The following is an 18,434-nucleotide window of genomic DNA, read 5'->3' on the forward strand; positions in this document are numbered from 1 at the left end:
CTTCCAGCCCTAATGTCTATGAAATCTATGACATTTGTCAAAGTAGACTGGGCCCTGACTTTTGTAATATTTACATCTCTAGACAGTGCATATCAGATCAGATTTCATTAGGTTTAAAGAAATACAGGATTATAATCTGGTCTTTTATGTTAAGACTTTCACTTGTATTCCAGTGTCTTCTAAAAATAATACAGTATTTTACATCTCTCTATAACATTTCACTTGTCCAGGAAATATAAACAGCTTAAGCAGCCGCGTCCTAAAAATCTGATTTCATTCGGGCAACTCATCTTTCTTGATACAAAATAGTTAAGGGCTTGGCATCATAAATCGCACCTTTTAAAGATGTGCTGTTCCATTGCAAATGAACTGTTCTGAAATTCTGCTCAAAATTAACGCTAACTATGAAATCTCTGGATGATCAACAAATTTGTGTTTTTGTAAGCTGAAGCTTACAAACCTGAAAACGGAACCTGAAAACTGCTAAGCATGCAGTGAGATTCCTCACAGGTATGAAATTACTCAAACATACATTTGAACCCAAACACTCAAGGTTGCAATTCTGAAGATCTCAGTATTGCTTTTGTGTGTGCAAAGAATGTAAGGCAAGACCCCAAATTTCCTCATCAAGCTTTGTAAATGTTACTGAGTAGGGAAAGAGTAGCTTTTAAGATGTGACAGATAACATTTGATTATTAATACATTTCAAAAGGCTGGCATAGAGAAAGCTAATTGAAATATTAACATGTGTTGCCTGGATAGAAACAAGGGTTCATCTGGACCAAATAATTAGGGTGAAGTTACACATTACATTTAGACCACACCAAATCTGTGGAATGTTAAGAAGTGTTAGTTAGAATCTGCTGTGAGCAGTAACACATTAAGGGTTCATACTGTTTCTTCCCTGCACAGCTCTGACTTGCCACTAGAGGGCTGGAAACTAGGTCATGATTAGGAGCCAGAACACCTGGGCTTTATCCCTGCTATGAGCAGGGCAGGGAAGAAGTGGGAGCAGTGCATCCTGGGATGCTGGAGGACTGTGCATCGTTTATCTCCATGGAACAAACTGAAGTTACCTTAACATTAGCTGGGTAGCACAGCTTAGAGTTAACCCCTGCCTGAAGTGGCATAACTCTGAGATGCTCAAACAATAGTTAGCACAAGTTAATGAGCTTTGATGTGTAGAGAGTCATGTCTTAAGTGACTTTAGTATGGCCTATGTGTAACATGTAACTTCAACCTAATAGGCAACTACAATTTTGTCTGTCAGATAACAGAACAAGAAGACATGGTCTCATATTTCAGCAAAGGAAGTTTAGGTTAGATATTCAGAAAAACTCTCTCACTCATTAGGAGGGTAGTAAAGCAACAGGTTACCCAGATAGGTTGTGAAATCTCTATCCTTATAGGTTTAAGATCTGGGTAGACAAAGCCTTGGTTGGGATCATATAACTGGGGATGGTCCTGCTTTGAGCACCAGGTTGAACTACATGACCTTCTGAGTTCCCTTCCAACCCTAATTGTCTGTGACTCTATATCTGGGTTTTGAAACATGTTAGCCACCAAGTGTTACTTCTCACATTTTAAAAACACCTTTTTTCTCAAAGCGAATATACTCAGAGACCAGTACGTGAAGGCAACCCCGTGTCATTTCTAGGCTAGCATTTGCTGAATAGAGATAATAAGCTTCAGTTTGTGCCTACCCTGCAGAAGCTACCTCACAGAAATGCAAAGGGTTTTCCAATCTAAGCCTTTTTTTGGTATAAACTAAATGTAAAACTCCCTGAATAATTGAAATCAGGCCCAAAATAAAGTGTGCTTACAGGGTTATCTTAAAAAATGGCTTTTTGTTTAAAATTCAGGAATGGAAGCCATTAGTGACTATTTTCGTTTTTTCAAAGACAGTAACAAAACATTCTTTGCTGATTTTTTCATGGAAAGAACAGATCTCTTTACTGATTTTTTTATTTAAACCAACTTTTGTTTCATGCAGTTTAACAGAGTCAAAGCCTTGCATGGATAAATGAAATCATCACAGCTTAGAAAACAAATCTGGCTTGAATTCAATTTGATAAATAAAACCTGAAAGGTCTGCAGTTTAAGGAGCTCGAATAATTTTTCCTTTTTTATGACTGTATGTAGTGGCATACCAAAATCATCGGTAGAAATGCAGATGCAGTCCAAAAACTTACTATTATGTAGGTAATGTGAATATGGTGTAGTACATCTAAATCTATCATAAGCCTTTAAATAATGACAATCAGGATCAAAGATTTATCATGTTGAGCACTTTACAAGATGCTTTTGATGCTGACATACAGAACAACACATATTGCATAAATAACAATCGTTTTTTTTAAACATTGTTTCCCTTTAGAACTAGTTAGAAAATATTTCTTACTCCCAGATGACCAGCATTATATATTGTTTATTAGCATACCTCTAGCATTATTCCTGATATGTGACTTTGTTCAAAAACAAAGAAACATAAACTTAATGGCTGGTCTTTTCTCTTGTTAGCACAGTAAAACAGGGAGTGTGTCAAGAATTGCCTACAAAAATTATGACTGATGAATATGATGACAAAACATACCAGTTGTTTTTTTTCTTTTTGGAGCCTAATGATAAAAAAAATGAAATATTCTGACAACAAAAACCAATAATATCCCAGCACTTACAAGCCTCTTCAAAACGATCTGACATATTTGCAGAATCACAAAAATGTTTCCTTTTCTTTCAAAAAGGAAAGAATGCTTTTGTCACTGCTGCTAGATCAAACAGTGGCTCATTTTAGATTCCAAACATTTTCTAAAATGTTACCATCAACTTTTATTAACTCAATGTTCTCTTATCTCAAAGGGTCTAAATTTGTGCATCAATGGGCACCAACAGTCATGGAAAAAAACCCAATGCTTTACCAGAAGAGGCAGCGTGTTAGTTCGATCCGGCTCCAGAGCATCTGTATAATTGGGCGCTTCAGCAGGCTTTTGGCACTTTCATATAACAGCTGATTCAATTATCTATTAGATAAAAGTGCCCCAAAATCCCCACTAAAGCGCCTGATCTATACAGATGTTGAGTGAAGCGGGTCCAACTAATGCAATGTCTCTTTTGGGCATGCGCTGCACTCTGAGCTTAAAGTGCCATGGGGGGGGAGGTGTTTCCACATCTGTAAGCAGCCAATGAGCCTAGGTTTTAAGTGATCAACAACAGTTGTTTTCATTCTATGTTGAGCAAACACCACCTACGTATTTCCATTCTTTTAATATTTTCATTACAAAAGGCCGAATCCTGTTCTCACTGTAATTAATAGAAAGGAAAAACTTTCATTAACTTCAAAGTCTGAAGGATTAGGTCATAAGTGAAAAAGCCACCTGAAACTCTTGGGTCTTTTTTAGCTATTTGCAAAGTGGTCTGGTCAAGTGGTATAATGGCAGACAAAATGAGAGGAAGGTAGGCAATGCCGTTAATTTGTCCCTCCAGACAACAAAAAAATATCAACACATACTATTGATTTTTAGTCTTTTCTTCTTATGGCATGTTGAGAAAAATAAGTGAAATTAAATTAAGATAAAGAAAACAAAGGCCATGAAAATTTCCAGCAGTAGAAATCTTTTTGGGAGATGGAGCTTTCAGCCTGCAGCTGTCCCTCTCCCCTGCTCTCTGTGTCTTTCTGAGTTCAGAGTGATCCAGGTCCTGAGAAGACACGGAGAGCAGTGATTGGTCTACTCTGCCCAGAGACTGTGGGCAGCAGTGAGGAAATCATTCCTGCATCTTCCCCAGGCTAGAATCAGGCAAACAGATAGGGAGCAGCCTTCTCCACTCCACTCCCAGTGTCTGGGAATGAAACGGAGCACTGGGGCAAAGCCCCCAGCTTGTTCCCCAGGCTGGGGAAGAGGCAGGTATCAGTGGTGGCTACTCCCCTTCCCTTCTGGACTGGTTTGGGGAGAGAGGAGAGCAACAGGGTAAAGCCTCTAGCCCACTTCTCACATGGGGATCCAGTGTTAGAACCATGCAGGGGGATGGTGGCACTCCTGTCCCTGCCCATCCCTTGGTGCCCAAATGAAGGAAGCAGCAAGGCAAAGCCTTCTTCTCACACTAGGGACCTCAATGTATGAGGAGCTGACAGGAAGTGGTTGGCAGCTGCTCCTCCACTCCCAGTCTACAGAAGCTGCCCTCTGTGCCTTCTCCAGGCTGGAGTGACTCCCAGTCTCAGAAAGCCACAGAAGCCTTTCTTCCAGCTCCTAGTTCCTGACAACTAAGAGGAGGTAAGCCAGGGAAAAGTATATAATCATTCATTCCCTACAAGAGAAAGTCTCCCCAGTCAACTTCAACCTGATTCTAGTAAACTATATTTCTGTTTTTTTGTCGTGGAACTGCCATTTCAAGTCCAGGAGAAAAAGCCTGAATGTATACAGACTTTTGGTTTCTACCGGGATAATGGGGATTCTCCTGGTAGAAACTGAATGCCTGTACATGGCCGGTCAGGAATACTCCTTCCCCCTCTATTTTCCAAGTATCTTTAAATGGTATAAAAATATAACAAAGGCAAGAAGAAGAAAATCATCATTATTTTGGTCTTAAAGTGGCTTTTATTTACTCTTAAGTAAAAATTAATGCCTGTATTTTTAGATTTTTTTCCAATTTTGAGGATGAAGAGAGAGTTGCTTCATTTTTTTTCTTTATTTGCTGGCAGTGATTGGGTGTAGCTCTAAAAAATTCCTTCTTTTCAGAATATCTCTTTGCATAAGACTTTTTAATGAGGCAGTTTTCCCTTTTCAGAACACAATTTTAAATATATTTGTGTTTCAGATACACTTCCATTGAGATGCTCAGTGGCTGTTCAGATATGAGCCCCTTACAAAGACAAGTGTTCTTGTTAATACATATTCATTTAATAAATAATATGTCATTTAACATATCAAAAAAACCTTATTTGGTTTTAGAAACTGGTTTTCATAAATTTAGAAATGGTAAGGAGTGGGACTTTTCAAAGGAACAATTGTGAAGCTCAAACTGACATCATGGAGTTAGGCTGATGTTCAACACTTTTGAAAATTCCACCCTGAAAGTCCACAAGTTGGTGACAGAGTTGTTTTACATATAAGCCTTATGAAAGCCATGTTAAACCACAGTGCTGCAAGTACAAATAAAATTCAGACAACACTATGCAAAATTTTAGTTGTAAGTCAAAGTCTTGGTAGCCAAATACAACAGAGAGAGAGTTTAGTTCCCCTTTTTTGAACCAAAAACAGATGAGAGCCTTATCTGCCCCAGAGTAGTATTCTGCACAGGTGAGGGGACTAGATAAAGGAGCTTCATATCACTAATCAACATTATGAATAGTTGAATATGAAGCAAATACAGCATTTGGACCAAGCAGAGTGGCCTTAAGGTTTGCTCCAAACCAGGAATTGGCAACCTATGGCTCATGGGCCAGATCTAGCCTATGGAGCTATTTGATCTGGCTCATGGTCATGGGGCTTTGGTAGTATTTGGTAGGGGTGTGGGGAGGGCTGTGGCAGCAGTTGCTTTCCTGTGCCATTGTGGGGATAAGCACTGACTGAGGGTGCTTTCCCCTGTCACCACTAGGAAAGGTGGTGATGGTAGCACCTGAGTCCTAGTGCCCACCTGCCCACCTCCAATCCAAAATGGGTCACTCCAGTCCACAGCCAAAAAGGGTGACAACCGCTGCTCTGAAGTGTACCAGGTTGTAATGACTTCCAAGGATTTGTTCCTCACATCAGGGAGGGAACGTGGGATTGTTTTATGTTCAGCTCATGAACTTCCTTTAATTCCTAATGAAGTCTTTGCTTTACCTTCTCATGGAATCAACACTGGTTTCCCTCACCAGCTCCTAGCAATCTTTCAACAAAAACCCGCTCTGCTACACACCACAGTGAAGTACCTAATGGATATGGTGCCTTTTCTATATGCTGAATTTGAATTTGATGAGCAAGATTATAGAAACTGCTTGGGTTTTCTACGGTGGGTGGAGGGAATGATGGTTGAAACCCAAACTTTACTGGGACATTTGCAAAAAGAACTAAACTTAAGCATTTAGATAAGTTCTGACAAATATCATGGGCTGCATGATATTTTTCCAGTTGGACCTGTAGCTTTACTACGGTCAAATAAATGGTCTTGCACAGATTTACATTCTTGTAACATCAAGCTCATTTATTTAATTTTTTAAATGTACTTCTCCCTCTCTTTAAACATGGTCTTGGAAATCTGGTAACCTGCATGATCCAGTGTGAGTAAATAAAGTTCAGGGTGGGATCCAGGGAGGAAGGCAGCGTTAGAAACATAAGGATCTTCTAACAGAGGAAGTTCTGTAATTGACAAGGGCATCTGTCTTCACTATCTTCAACCAATTTGCATATTATGGCCTCATCCAAGGCCTTTTAGAAAGTAAAACTCTCACTTATTGCATTGAGGTTTGGATTGGGCCCTCATTCTAGAAAGAACATATATGTACATTCCTCCAACCTTCTGAATAATCAAGCCATTCTGCTACTGTCTTCATCCTCTGCTGTAAGTCTGCAATTATCAGAATTTCATTGTTATAAAGGAGTCCAAACTGTGCACACTATTTTAAATGGGGCTTTGCTGTTTCTTTACATAGTGTTGGAACAGATATCTTCCAATCAATACTCCATATCTCTGCGTTCCAGATTTTATTTGCTTTTAAAAACAAAACAGCTAATAAATATGGTGCTTGAGGATTTACAGTTCTACTCACAAGTACACCAGATCCTTCAGTGGAGTGCTCTGTGCCCTGTAACTATCCAGGGTACAGTATATACTTCCTTCAAGCTCCACCTCCTTGTCAAAGTCATTCAGAGTTTTATCACCTGCCTATTTTGTACTGACAGTTCTCCTGCTTTGTACTACCAGTAAATTTCATCATTTTCTACTTATTCTTTCTTCTGTGTACTACTGATATGCTGCATAAATTCAACAAAATCTGCTGCAAATAATGATTCATAAAGCATTCTATAATTCACATCTCACCAACCTAAACTGCTTCAATTCACAAGTCTCCTATGCCTTCCATATCTAAGTTAGGTTGTTTTAATCAAATAAAGTACATCTCCCTGTGCCATACTTACTCACCCTACAGATTAGCCTTTTGTGCTGTGCTGTTTGAAAAGCTTTTCTAAAATCCTGGTAAATTATGTTCATGCCTTTCTCTGTTAGTACTGGTGGTTACTTGCTCAAAATATCCGATCAAAAATTTTAGGCATGATCCCTCTTTTGTGAATCTGTGCTCTCTAGCCTTCATTAAATCCAAACTTTCTAGGTGTTCTTCTATTATGCCTTTGATTAGGCTTTCTCTCATCTTCCCCCACTGTTTAAATCAAGCTCACAAACCTATAATTTCCTTATAATCCTTACATCTCCTGTTAAATGTCTGTTAACAGGAGCCTTTTCCTTGTCCATTGATACCTGTTCACTTTCCAAAAAGACTGCAAATACATCTGGTTAATGTTTCCTTTTATCTTTGGCTAGTTTCTGAAAGAGCGTTAACATGGATCTTTTTCCTATTTTGGAACTCTGACACCTGCCAGATATTTCATTCCTTTACTTTGCATCTAATTCACTTCGATTCCTTTTTTTTTTCCAAAAGGGTATGTCTATTTACAACATCAGTCCCCTATCTTTGCGTTAGGAGCCGTAAGACAAAGAACTCTATTTATCAACCTTTTTTTCTTTCATTCTCTATACCCTCTTAGACCTCCTAGTGTCTTTTTCAAATATTCTTTATTTTGTATATAAACCACCTCTGAAATGCCTTACAATTTCTAACATAACCTTGCCTTTACTCTCCATCTTTTGTTTAAAAGGATGCACGCTTCTCTAATTGCTATAGTTTTTGGCTCTCTCCTTCCGACAATATTCTTTACTTTATAAACCTGCATGCTTACTTCTTCCCTAGGACATTTCCCACCTAAAACAGTTTATCACTGACTTGCTCTTTAACCCACTCATGTCTCTTCACTGAGCCTTACAGTTCTCTTCCACTTCTCTTGTTCAACACAGTCCAAGAACATGGGGCTAGCCTAGCTAGCATTGTATCTACCCAGTAGCTGAAGACTTATCACTATACATATATTGCTTCCCAGATGCAACAAACCATATGGCTGCATCCAGATGTGCATGGATGTTTGGTTCCCAGGGGACAACTAGCGACAGTGCACTTTGTGCCTCTGCTAGCTGCCCCCTGGTAACACCTGTGTCACATGGCCTCTGGTGCATGGAAAGTTACCCTGGGTGGGGTAGGGGAGGCTGGCCCCAGCGGCCTTACCTGGGGTCCTGGAGGTCTCCCAGGGCTGCAGCAGCTGTGATCCTGCCATGCACAGCCTGGCCGGCAGCAGTGTGGCTCCGGCCAGCCAAGCTCCAGCTTTGGGCAGCACATGCTGCTTGCCACATGTGCTGCTCCACATTTTTTTGCGTGGGTTTTGACCGCTGGATATCTAGGGGTAAAAAACCCTGACACACTGTGCTGCTCCCTTGCAGCATGGAGAACTGAATGTGCAGTATGTCACAGCCACGCTCATCTGGACGCAGCCTATGAGACTTTAAGTTGGGTCTACATGCTGCACAAGACCCATTTGCAAGTAGGAAACTGCACAAAGATGTTACCTGATTCTTCACAGCATTATTTTTGTTAAACATTAAGAACTGTCTCAGTCTAGCACAAGGCACATACACAAACATGGTCCATATTCTGAATAACTTTTGTCTACTTATTCATTCTTTATCACAGTTCATATTAATCTTGATGTTACCTTATATGAGAATTTCTTTTCTATCTTCCTGCATGCTAATTTTGTCAAACTTAAACTCTCGGAGAACTAAGCAGTCAGACAGTTTCACTGAATACATAGCCACTTATCTTATTTATGGAGCACTGTCAACTTATTTTTTCTTGAACTAATTGTTAGCTATTCCAGGTGTTAACAAAGTACTTTTAATTAGCATATTTTAAGTGTTTTTAATGGCATTTTCTACATGATTTTAAATGTTTCTGTCCTAACTTTAGAGGCAAGAGTGAAAATATAAAAGACTATATCAAATCAACAAGCTGAACAATAAAAAAAAATCTATTTCCTAATTTCTTCCTTCATAATTACATGTACCTACACTATGTACCAAATATTCAGACAGACCCAGGACTGTTCCTGCTATGTGGCCTTTTTCTAGTCTACCTCTAGACTCGTTTCTACCATTTGCTGTTTTCTGTCTTTTGCCCTTTGCACTGCAGATTCCTGAATTTTTTGTATACTTACTTTGCATAATCACTCCTTTTTCATGACTCAGTTGTAATCCCTTCATGCTCTTAAACATTGGCTCACAAGGACACATCCTTATATAGGAAGTACCACATCCTGCAGTATTTTTAAATCTACAGCCTTCTCCTTTTGTGGTTCTCTAGTCCCTTAGATCTCTATTCCTTTGAAAATGCAATATTAAAGTGTCATTCTTGTCAGAAATGCAAGTATAAAACCATGTCATATTGTTCTCTCTTTATTCTCTCTGAGTTATATCATAGAAAATTTGAATAGTTTACTAATATAAACAGAAATTAACTTCTTGCACTATAAACTCAGTCTGTGATCTGAAAAACTAAGATGCTCCCTTTGCCTTTCTGTGCTGGGCTTGATCCTGAATGAGGAAAGCATCAAATAAGATCCTCATCACTAAAACTGATAAACGCTGAGCAGTGTAGATAATCTGAAATGGGCTCTACCTAGTAGTAAAATCTCCATCCCTACCCCTGACTCCGCCTGCTTCCTTAGCCTGAACTTCATCTTTAGGATGGCTGCCATTTGAGGAATCAACAAGAGATGCTGGCAAGTCAATAAAAGTTGTTACATCACACAAGATCAGGCCATTCACTGCTTATAATAAAGATGATACGATCAGATTTGCCTGACAATTCTCTTGATTATGCACATGCTAGTAAAGTATGATCTACATGGAAGCTCGAACACATGTAGGAAGCCAGTATATTGAGCAAAAAGGTACTTTTTAAAAGTTATTTTTGAGACCACTCTATTTAGCCATCCACTGTCTCCACCGCCAAGCAGTCACAGCTGTACGCCAGTGAAGTTAGTATTTCACAAGTACAACTCACAGAAGAATTCTTTTGTCACTTCCTTCTTTGGTAAATTGGGTAAAAGCTTTCAGGAGTTGAACCAAAAAAAAGAGAAAAATTTAGGGCTGTCTGATATTTTCTACTCCACCAGAAAAACTTTTTATTTTAAGCACTGCTATAGTATCTTCTTAATGCATATAAACCAATACATGAAAAATCATATTGACTTTTCTTCACAACACAAACTCTAAAGCTGTGGAACTTTTCCTGACCTTACCTACACATTATAATCTTGATAGTTATTCCTTCAGGTTATGGACACCATCCTACATTTTACTGAATAGCACTAAGAATGCAATGTTAATATTAATGTAGAAACAAGAATACATCATAAATGCATAAGAACCTAATCTTCATTGAAACCTTAGAAGTAGGATCAAGCCCCTTAGATCCTAATCACACAATTAGCTCTGCATTGGTGGAGACCAATGAAACTCATTATATGAGTATAAACATAGGCTTGTGCTAGTCTGTTTGTAGGTTCAGGGTCTTAAAATGGCACACTACACTGGGAAACTTATTGGTAAATTATACCACTTTAAATATATTGGTGTAACTCCTCATTCTCAAGCCATGTCTATTGTAGAAAGTTTTACTGGTAGTATTTATCATAGAAAAGTAAGGCTGGAGGAGATGTCAGTAAGTTCTCTAGTTCAACACCTTGCTCAAGGCAGAATCACCTTTGCCTTGAGCAGGGATACAGCTGCTTACACTGAAGACAGACTATGCACAGTTTTAGCTGTCTTTATTGGTGCAACGTAACCTCACAGCAAGAGACTGTAGCAACATAAATTTTGCATTGAAAATTGGCATCCTGGCTTCCCCAAAACTGCCATGTGACACACTGGTTATTCAGTATTTTGGCAGCAAATTGTGGGATACCGCCTTTCCTCTTCAAAAATTATGGGACTTGGAGTAAAAGTACTGCTTCTCCTTCTATTTCATCCAATTATTTCTCTTTACATACCACTTCAAAAAAAATCCACAGGTCCCTTTGGTCTATTTTGCAGCAGTTTGTATCTCACTACCATTTCACCTTCACAAAAAGGGTGCAGAGTAGACCAACAGAGTTCCTGTTACTGTTTCAGAGACAGGGCGCCTGATTCTTCTTTATTTGTAGAAGAACTTCAATAACTCCAAGTTAACACAGACAGTCTATGCAGCAGTAAAAATGAGAACACCAAGGAGAAGAAAATGAAGACAATAAGTAAAGAAGTAACTATCATCTGAGCAGATGCAGGGTGACTTGAAGGTGCATTTGTTTAGCTGAGTGGATACATTAGGAGGACTAAACTGGATATAAGCAAGCCATATAGTATTTATATGGTAATTGCTGCCTGTTGCGCTCTGTGTCACAAAATAAACACAAAATTATGATATTCACAAAGTAACTTTATTGTTAATTAACCAAAGTACTTCAACAAACATTAATACCATGTAAAAACATCATTCCAGATGCTCACTTCTCGTACATGAATGATAGGTATGCTCGTAGCAATTCTTATTTTCCAGACAATTTCAGTGAAAGGGCTACTGCAGTAAGCTATGCCAGTGCCTTGGCAGGAGTGTGTATGTATGGGTTAGACACTGCAAGGACAATTGCCAATGCAGTGCAGTGGCTGCTGGAATGCACATCTTTTGAATGTTTTTGCTCTTAACACTTTGCTGTCTGAGGAGATGCAGAATATCTGGGTTAATTTCTTTAGGCACCTCTTGCTCTTCTGTCCTTCCTCCAGCATATGTTCTCTTATATTCTTTTGTTTGTTTGCCCTGGACAGAGCTCTCAAGAGGATCACAGAACATTTCTTCTTCCTGATCAAGTCTTTTGATAGGTGTGGGAAAGGGTCCTCTCATATAGTCTACAACTTAGGCCACTAACAGAAAACAAGAAACAGACAGACTTTGTTAGAGATATAAAGCATTACCAAACAGGAAAATTGCAACATTCTAATATTAATACTTCTTTATTATTTTAGGAATTCGATTATAATCTAATCTTCCTAAGTATTTAAATAGATCAGACTTGCTTTGAGCCACTTTCTCCAAGACAGGCCAACACTTCCTGCCTTAGTGAGTACATGGAGACACTTTTCAAAGCTCATGATTGTAATGGTGGCCAGGGTGACCATCATATAGTACATATATGAATTACGCAGTCAGTGTGGCTACATTTCTGAAAACAGTGGAGATTTTCGCTAATATTCACTTATGGGGGTGCTGAGGGCTGAGAGAAGACAACTGCTTGAGGTTGTGTGGGCCCATATGCTGCCTCTCTCTTCACAACATAGAGGGTCATCCAAGCTCTGTGCAAACTGATGTGTGAAGGTGTCTCCCATGGCAGGACAGACAAGGCAGCCAGCCCTTCCTCAAAATGCGTGGATACATCTTAAATAATGCCCTTCTTGAAAATTTTATCATGCTTGTAACAGAGGACAAAAGGGACATTCATACCAAGATCAACCTGAAATGCCAAAAATGGAAAAGGGTGGTTGCCCAGTTCTGCAAGCCAATTAAAGCCAAGCCTCCCCTCAAGCTGGCAACAAATCATCTCTTCCTCCCTCTATCCTTCTATCCAAGTATAGCATTTAATAATTTGCTTTGGACATGCACTCTGACAGGAAAACCAAGGCACTGCATTTTGACATTTATATTACAAGTTTACTTTACACTTTTATTCTTGAAAATCGTGTAATCTGAATAACCAGTACTGATTGCTTGTGAGAATCATTTTACAACCTTATTCATTTGCATACTAAAATATCAGCTCCAGTATATTTTTTTTCTGTCAAAAGTGAACAGATTCATGTTGCTAGAAATTCTGTGGCCTGCCTTGCCACATGCATGTTTTGGATTGGGTTTCTCTTACTATTTTCTCTCTTTTATTTGTCTCTGAGTGCCAATGCATGTTGCTTAAATCTACTTCAAAAGGCAACACCTGGGTTCTTTGTCTATGTATGTTCAGTTACCATTCTGAGAGATGGGAGGATTAGGTTTGGGGCCCATGGACAAAGTAAAAAAAACCCAGTAAGAATGCAACAATGCACGTACCTGACTTCCTTTTCCTTGGATGCTCTATCTGGATTGTCTGGGTCAGGTACAGATAGATATACCTGGCTCTCTGTGGTGGATGCATTGTCCAAGACCCTTGCCTCAATGAGCTTGTCATGAGTCTGCATTTCTGAGGTTCCTTTTCAAGCTGGTGTCAGGTATCCACTGCCACTTGCAGGATGGTTGTGAGGGTCCCTGCTCAGTATGGCATCCAGGTCTGCATAGCAGCAACAAATGTAAGAGGCAGCCCCAATTTTCTGTTGGTCTCTCTTACTTTTGGTTTGACAGTTCTTACCTCCCTTTTCCCTCTTGCTCAGCACTGCTGTTCATTCCTGTGTACCACACCTCTTTCATGCCCTTTGCAATGTCTGAATTGCAATAGTAGTTGCAGCAATTCTGCAGTGGACTTGCACTACCGATTTACCTCTACAAACAGAGGGAATTCAGGACGTTTTTCTTTAAATCAGATTGCAATGCAAAATCTGAACTCTCCTTAGCTACAGCTTTATACTGTATCATACTTCCACAGTAAGGTCACAAAAAGCACTTGCAAGGGTGGCCTAGTGGAAAGAGAAGTATTTCCAAAATGCACTGGCAATTTTAAGGAATGAGGGCAAGATTCAGGCTACGGTGAACCCTGGACAGCAGAGTTCAAAATTGTGACAGTGGTGAATGTCACAAAGACAGGAAGACTGTGGAGGACTACTAAATACAGGTAATATAGCATAAAAGAAGGCATTGTACCCTATAAAACAATGCCAGTACAGGACTTATGACACCAGCATGATTTTGACTATGTCAGGTTAAACCCAGGTTTTACCAGCAGCTCTCAAAATGAAACATGGAGGTAAACAAAGATGTCTCAACATAAGATAACTCTTAATAGCAATTTTTTGTAGTGTAGACCAGGTTTTATTTTCAGGAATTGGAATGTGTCCAGCCCTGGAGTAATACAGCAGTGTAACACAAGCTGTATTCTTATGTTAGTTAAATTTCCCTATATAGACAAGCCCTGAGCATTGAGAAAGAAAAGTCAAGCTACACTATCCAATATCTGTATCATTAACATAAGCATGACGATATTCTGAGGAGGAACAACAAAAGCAATAATACATAGCACTTAATAGTGCTTTTCATATTCTGAGGGCATGCCTACATGTGCTATTAATGTGCTATAAACTTACTGCACAGTAAAATAAGGTGCAGTAAACTTTCTCCAGGAGCGCATCCACCTCGAAGACAGCTGCCTCCCAGCCCTGTGCCCTGACCGGCAGGAAACTATCCCATCTCCCAAACAGCTGCTTCCCAGCTCCCTGCCTTAACATGCTGATCAGGGTGCGGGACTGGGAGGCAGCTGCCTGGGGGAGAGGACAGTTCCACCGCCCCCTGCTGCCTGGCCTGACCAGGAGCAATTTGCTGCCAGTCAGCTGCCTACACAGGTGCTACTGTGCATTAGATACTGCACGGTTAACCTACTACCTCTACAGGTAGTAGCCAACTGTGCAGTAGACTAATTCACTGTGTAGTAAATGCTGTGCACATGCAGATGGTGATTCTTTACTGCACAGTAGATTAGTCCACTGTGCAGTAGGGCATCGTGCGTAGACACGCACTGAGTGCTTTCTGTTGGTACTAAATGTACCTCCCTTTTGACGTGTATATTAGCCCCATTTTACTCATAAGGAAATTGGCATGGAGAAGCAACCAGTATTTGACCTAGAACTGAGTTTTGGTCCCCATTCCCCTGTTCAGACCACACTTCCTTTGGAAGTTCTAAACTTTAACTATTATTGTTCTACCTATTAGACTAAGAACATGCACAAAGCTTAAGTAATCATTAGGGACTTCCAAGAAACCTACAGCCAACACTTAACAGTTCATTAAGCTTAGAGACCAAGCAAGTTTCTCTCCACTATGAGATATTTATCAGTAGTTAGGGTACCATTTAGTAATTAAAGAATAAAAAATCAAGCAGACATGATGAAAGAGTATCAGTGATCTAGGTATGTAGGTCTATTCTTTATGTAGCATGAGCAAAGAAGAAAATAGAAGCTTTCTAGCCCAAATGTAGGGACAATCAGCAAATAAACCAAATGATTGTTTCACTCCTGTTTTCTACTGAAAAAAATGATTTCCTTTCCATGTATATCCGTTACTGTATAATAAAAGATTTTTCAGTGCTATCTATGGTATAATACCTATATAATTTTTCTCACTTCTTGGATCAACACTCCAAACCAAAAAAACTCCCATTAAAACAAATGGAATTTATGGTTTTTTTATTATGTTTTAAATAATTTTAATAGCCACAGAGCATATTTAAATAGCTACCTTTTGAAGTGATATTGTCATTATAAAAAAAATAAACAGATTTATGTAAAAAAATAGACCTAACCTATTGTTATAATAATAGTTTTGACTTCTAACTGTGTGAGTTCCCCAAATTACTTTTCACATGTGTTTTATGTTTACAATTCTATTCCTCTGATTGGACATACAATCTATGGAGTAAGGTAGATTTTGGGGTAGGTTTTCAATGCATCTGAAGAGGCAGAGATCTTTTTAAGCCTCAAGAAACTGAGAGGTAATGCAGATTTTGAAATGGAACTAGGATGACTACATACCTTTAGGGGAATGGGAGAGGTCAATCCATGATCTTTACTTAGCATACCATGTTATCAACTTACTATTCTTAACTGAAAACATGTATTTCAGCTTGTGGGGAGACATTACTTTTTCTTTTGTGGTTCTCTTTTTAAAAGAGCCCTTTTCTTCAATACTTTTTCACTATGTAGTACATTAAGACAAGGCGGCTTGTGGGTAGTTACATTGTAGCCCCCCCCCGCCTCTCACCCAGCAGCTGCTTCCCCCATGCTGTGGCTGCAAGAGCAACCGGTCTCCAGGCTCCCCCTCCCTCCTCCCGCTGCTGCTTCCTGCCCTCACCCAAGGGGTAGAGGAGTGAGGAACAGCACAGAGAGCTCCTGGTGTCCTGGTTTGGCCCTCATGGCATGCAGCCCCTGGGAGCTTGGAAGTTGGACAGCCCTGTGCTAAGATATTTTTTACTAGGGCTGTGCAAAGCTTTGGTCCCTGATTTGATTCGGCGAAGATTCAGCCCAATTCGGTGGCCAAATCTCTGAATCTGATTTGAATCAAAGGACCCTTTAATTTCTTCAAATCAAATTGGAACCCCCCTGAATCGACTTGGAGATATTCAGAAATATTCAGTGATTCGGACATAGGCATAGCTTTACATTTTTTTTGTTCATACCTCTAGGTAGCTGGTGGCTCGTGAATGCTGTCATGGAATGTCCCACAGAAGCGTGGGGGCCCTCCAGACACAGCAGACACAGAAGAGGACCAGAAGCACTTCTGGTCCACTTCCATGTCTGCCAGGGAATGCGTGGCTCCCCCTCCCCCCACTGCACCCCACTAACTCAGTGACTGGTGCCTCCTGGGTCTGGGGGGGCCCCCGGCTCCCCCCCCATGACTGATTGCCAAGCTGGGGGGCCTCCCGTGCGCTCTCCAGCAGACCTGGAAGTACTTCCAGTCCATTTCCAGGTTCACTGCTGAGCACGTGGGGGGCCCCCCACCACACTCCTGTGCTCCATCTGCCTCAGCATCACAGTGTTCATGAGCCATGTTGGTACCTCAAGGTATGTAGAAAAAACATTTAAAGCTGTGTCTATGTCCAAATCGCTGATTCTCCCAATCAGCGTTGAATCTTCAGATTTGGATTCAGACAAATCAAATCAGGGACAGGTGATCTGGATCAACGAATCGAATCACTGTCTCTGATTTGGGCTGAATCCGGATCGAATAGGGCCTGCTTTGCATACCCCTGTTGTTTACCCCAAGTGGCAATGCAACTGTTAGGTGAGGAGATTGATGAAAGACGTGTCACATGGAGTCATTTTCCATACCCAGGTTGTGTCCTTATCCATCCCTTAGACCAGTTGAGCAGTTTAATGCTGTTTAGGGTTTCCACACTATTAAGGACCTATAGTCAAGAAATCATGCCAAAATGTGAATTGGCACATTTTATTACTCATACTCATGAAAGAAAAAAATCTCTATTCCCTCCCATAGAGCTGTTGCAGCATTTTCTGCCACCCCAAATACTACTGGTTGGTGGGCTAATCTAAACAAGTGAAAGCATATTTAATTTTTCAAGAATTTGGTATCATAATTTTTGCATATTTTTGAAGTTATGTTGCATGAATGTCATTTTAATCATCAGTTACTTAGAGCATTGGTGTCACTGGACTACCTAATATGTCCTTAATAAAAAGGAAAATTAAAAAGTGGAACTAGCATTTAAAGACTAATATCACCCTTTACCTTAGGTAATAAAGTGCTGAATTTCTTTGTAATCACAATGTGGTAAGACAGAGAAAAATCAATGTCTGCAACATAATTTGCAAAAATAACCCCCCAATTTGCTGTTCACAAATATTTTTTAAAAATACACCTTTCGTGCCAGTACATTGGCTCGATGTATTTTGCTTTTCTGTCATTAACACTCTGCCGTAAGCACAACTCAAAGCTAGGGATTCCAACTCGCAATGGAGATAAGCTAAGATTCCAAATCTCTGTTGCGCTGGCATGAAGACTGGTCTCTTCGGTGATACAGAAGACAATATCCTAGGGAGACTGGAATTAGTCCTATTTTGAATCATTCAAGCCAAAACACAAGGCATATCAAGAAGCAAGTAATCACTAGCTAATGGCTATGGGTGAAACTATACCACAGTTCAGTCAGAACATTTCCTGGCATGTAACAACAGGGCTTGAGAAAATTGGGAGTTTTGTCAAAAGTGTGAAAGCAGCAGCAGCAGCAGCAGCAACAACAACAACAACAAAAATATGTGTGTGTGGGGGCACAGTCTCCTGATTGAATGCGAGTGTCTCTGGAAGGAAGGCAGGGGTGAGCAAAAGGCTTGTAGTTTCCCAGGTTCAGGTGGGAGGAGGGCACTTGGCTGTCCTTCAAAAATTCCAGAAGCTGAGAGCCATGCAAAGAACTGTTCTCTTTAGCTCTGGGCCTGGAGACAATAATTCCTTGAATGCCTTTCCACCTGCAGAACCAAGAGACCAAAGGCAGAGTGCTTAGCTGCCCCCCATGCTGAAGGAGATCAAAGCTACAAGACTCAGTGACCCCCTTGTCATGCAGCTTGACTGCAGAGCACACTGCTGCATGCCATCACAGCAATTTTGAAGCACTCCA

The 18,434-nt window shown here is 40.1% G+C and overlaps 1 protein-coding gene across 1 annotated transcript in view; it reads right to left on the reverse strand.

The window, feature by feature from the left end:
* The window catches only part of ZNF521 (zinc finger protein 521), a 340,116-nt gene that overhangs the window by 163,727 nt on the left and 157,955 nt on the right, over positions 1-18,434 (reverse strand). The window contains exon 5 of the mRNA XM_019518872.1: positions 17,552-17,616. Within this exon, the coding sequence (XP_019374417.1) occupies positions 17,552-17,616 (65 nt within the window). The remainder of the gene's footprint in view (positions 1-17,551; positions 17,617-18,434) is intronic.

This window comes from Gavialis gangeticus, unplaced genomic scaffold, assembly GCF_001723915.1.
Source record: "Gavialis gangeticus isolate Ggan-Ray unplaced genomic scaffold, GavGan_comp1, whole genome shotgun sequence".
Classification (NCBI taxonomy): domain Eukaryota; kingdom Metazoa; phylum Chordata; order Crocodylia; family Gavialidae; genus Gavialis; species Gavialis gangeticus.